At 49.3% G+C, this 3,076-nt stretch overlaps 1 protein-coding gene across 1 annotated transcript in view; it reads right to left on the bottom strand.

The window, feature by feature from the left end:
- Nucleotides 1-650, bottom strand: part of Pmpcb (peptidase, mitochondrial processing beta subunit) — a 19,647-nt gene extending 18,997 nt beyond the window's left edge. The window contains exon 1 of the mRNA XM_031380091.1: nucleotides 528-650. Within this exon, the coding sequence (XP_031235951.1) occupies nucleotides 528-626 (99 nt within the window). The 5' untranslated portion in view covers nucleotides 627-650. The remainder of the gene's footprint in view (nucleotides 1-527) is intronic.
- Between the last annotated feature and the right edge of the window lie 2,426 nt (nucleotides 651-3,076).

The following is a 3,076-nucleotide window of genomic DNA, read 5'->3' as shown; positions in this document are numbered from 1 at the left end:
GGGAGGGAGGGAGGGAGGGAAGGAGAGGGAAAGAGAGAGTGACCGAGTCCCATTTCCCCCATATCCCTTTGGAGCAAGACTACTCTCAAGTAAGAAAAACGCTGTGGCCGGACAATGGTGGTGCACGCCTTTAATCCCAGCACTTGGGAGGCAGAGGCAGGCGGATTTCTGAGTTCGAGGCCAGCCTGGTCTACAGAGTTCCAGGACAGCCAGGGCTACACAAAGAAACCCTGTCTCGAAAAACCAAAAAAAGAAAAAAGAAAAAAGAAAGACGCTGCGATAAGATTTTGATCAACTGTGGATGAAGCTTGTTTTGAGTGGAAAAACAGGAAACATTTCCCACGATCTCCTCCAGTTTACAAGCACTGCGTCTTTGGGGGCGCACAGCACTTTTTCCTAACTCCGGCAGGTCACGTGAGGGGGAGCAGCCGCCCCGCGGCCCGGCCGCCGCGCCCAGGCCTAGCGGATCCCCAGGCCCGGCCCAGAGCGCACCGGGAGCCGCCGGGGCACGGCGGAGCGAGGCTCACCTGAGCAGCGGCGCGGCGAAGCGGAAGCCTTCGTGTGAATCCCCACAGGCGCCGTCGGGCCACTGGCAACAGCGTCCGGGACAGAGCGGCTGCCGCCATCTCTGCGGCGGAGAAGGTGGAGAGGTACTTCCGGGTCGTGACCCCAGGTCCTAGAACAGGAGGCTGGCCCCACCTTGTGGCGCCCACCGGAATTGCAGCCTGTGAAATTCCTTTGGCTCTGTGTCTGGGCTTAGTACCCCCAATCCCTTCACCCCTTAACTCCCTCCCCAGTTCGCTCCAAATTATCAGGAAATCTGTAGAAATGATGTGCAAGACACACAAGAGGCAGAGTGAAAGGAACCTGTATCCCCAGACGGCTGAAATTAATCAGAAAGAGGGGCAGACACGGAGAAGGAAGGATCTGTCATGTTGGTCTTCGTTGTTCTAATGTTTAGAGCTTTGATTATTGCATTCCATAGGAATACCTTTGCCGAAATTGCTACTGAAAGACAGACACTCTACAAGCCTAATCTTACATTCTGTTACCACGGTTTAATGTTGTTTATCTCCACGTCTTAGGGCTCTGCTAAAACAAACTGCTCTTGCACGGTCCTGGGTGCCTCTTTATCCACGTACACTTTAATGAAACTAAGATTCTTCAGATAGCCACTTTAGCCACTTTTCCCACGGTTTGAGCCTTAGCAAAAATTGCAAGCACTTTTCTAAATTAAAATTTGTAATGTAACTTATTATTATGGGGAGGGGGTGGGTGCAGGCCACTTCAAGATTGTGGAGATTGTCGGCCGCCTTACCCGTCCAGTGGAAATAAGGAGGCAAACACCGAGCCCTTCTCCATGCAGTTTAATCAGGAACCTTCATATTTACTTCTTCTTACTAGCTAGCTTCTTTTATATTCTTCTATATCTTCTTCTTACATCTTACTTATTACTACTTGCATCTTATTAGTTACATTTTATTAGTTACATGCTTATTCCTAATTCTATATCTTACATCTATCCTTACATCTTACTTCTGTTCTTATATACATCTTCTCTCTTATCCCATTACCAGCCCCAATTCTAAATACTTACTCCTAAATCTTACATAACCCATCACCAGCCCTAATTCTACATGCTTACTATCTCTCCATACTTACTCACTACTATCTCAGCCCTCAGCCCTTGTGGGTTAAATACTTTCCCTGGTCCCAATCAGCATCAGCTACGTGGCAAAGCACAATAGGCTGCGGGAAAATCATGCCAGCTTGCATCACAAACTAGAGGCACACAGCTTTTCCAACTAAGGGCTTGATTATCAATGCTCTCTGCTCTGGCCGGAGACCAGGTATTCAATATATATATATAGGGTGGCAGCTGTGACTCCCCACAGAGATCAGAAGACAACTTTATCCAACCAGTTGTCCCTTCTACCTTTACATGAATTCTGGGGCTGGAACTCAGGTGGACTGCAAGTGACTTTACCTGCTGAGCCTTCTTGCAGGCCGCCAGCAAGCTCTTTTCTGTGAGGAAGAGACTATCACTAGGCTAGTTTTACGTTGGGAACTGGGGTAGTGGCTGTCTTTAACACTAAAAAGTGTGCGCTGTAACTCCAGAAGTTGGAGTTCTGTCTAACCTGACCCCTTGTTGCCGAATGCCTACTTTACATTATCGTTCAGCACCCAGGCCCTTAACTCTTCACCACAGAAAAATCCCTTAGGCGCCTCAATGTCAATTTGCACAAAATAGAATTCCTGCCTTGCCCCATAGCTGTAATGGTAACAGCCAGTCACACATCCCTTCATCCTAACGTCTGAACCAGCACTGCCATGTCCTCTTTGGTCCCTGCCTCTGACCTCCACAGGTGCTCTCTTGCTATTTTACTGACAGCCGTTTTGACTTGAGTGTTGAAGTTTAAACAACTGGCCTCCAGCTGGTGGCGCTGTTTGCGAAGGCTTTGGAGCCTTACAGAAGTGCATCCTTGGACACAGACCCTGGAGGTTTCACTCCAGGTGAAACCACCCCAGCCTGGTCCCACTTCCTGATCTCCCTGTTTCTGAGCTGCGATGCAGCGCCTGCCTGCCACCCTGCCTTCCCCATCACGGATGGATGGATGCCCTCTGGAACTGCAGGTTATTTCATCACAGTGACAGTAAAGAAAAACTAGAACGGATGGAATCTCAACATAGTTTGAATTTGCATTTCTCTGAAAGCCGTGGGTAGTGAGCTTTTGTTTTTTTCAAATATTTGTGGATCATTTGTACTTTTATTTTAAAATCTTTTTCCATTTTTGTGTGCATGTGTTCTGCATATTTTTGGTGGGAAGGGCCACCAGTGCATGTGTGTGTTGTGTGGTGTATGGTGTGTGTGTGTGTGTGTGTGTGTGTGTGTGCGCGCGCGCATGTGCATGTGTGTGTGGTGTGTGTGTACCCGTGCGTGTGCATGTGTGTATTGTGTGTGTGTGCGCGCGTGCGCATGTGCTCCTACGTATGCATGTGTGCGGGTACGCGCGCGTGTGCGTGTGCGTGCATGTGCGTGCGCGGGTGTGCGTGTGCGTGCGTGCGTGTGTGTGTG

The sequence above is a fragment of the Mastomys coucha genome, unplaced genomic scaffold (genome assembly GCF_008632895.1).
Source record: "Mastomys coucha isolate ucsf_1 unplaced genomic scaffold, UCSF_Mcou_1 pScaffold19, whole genome shotgun sequence".
NCBI classification, from domain to species: domain Eukaryota; kingdom Metazoa; phylum Chordata; class Mammalia; order Rodentia; family Muridae; genus Mastomys; species Mastomys coucha.
This window is presented reverse-complemented; position numbering and strand designations above follow the sequence as displayed.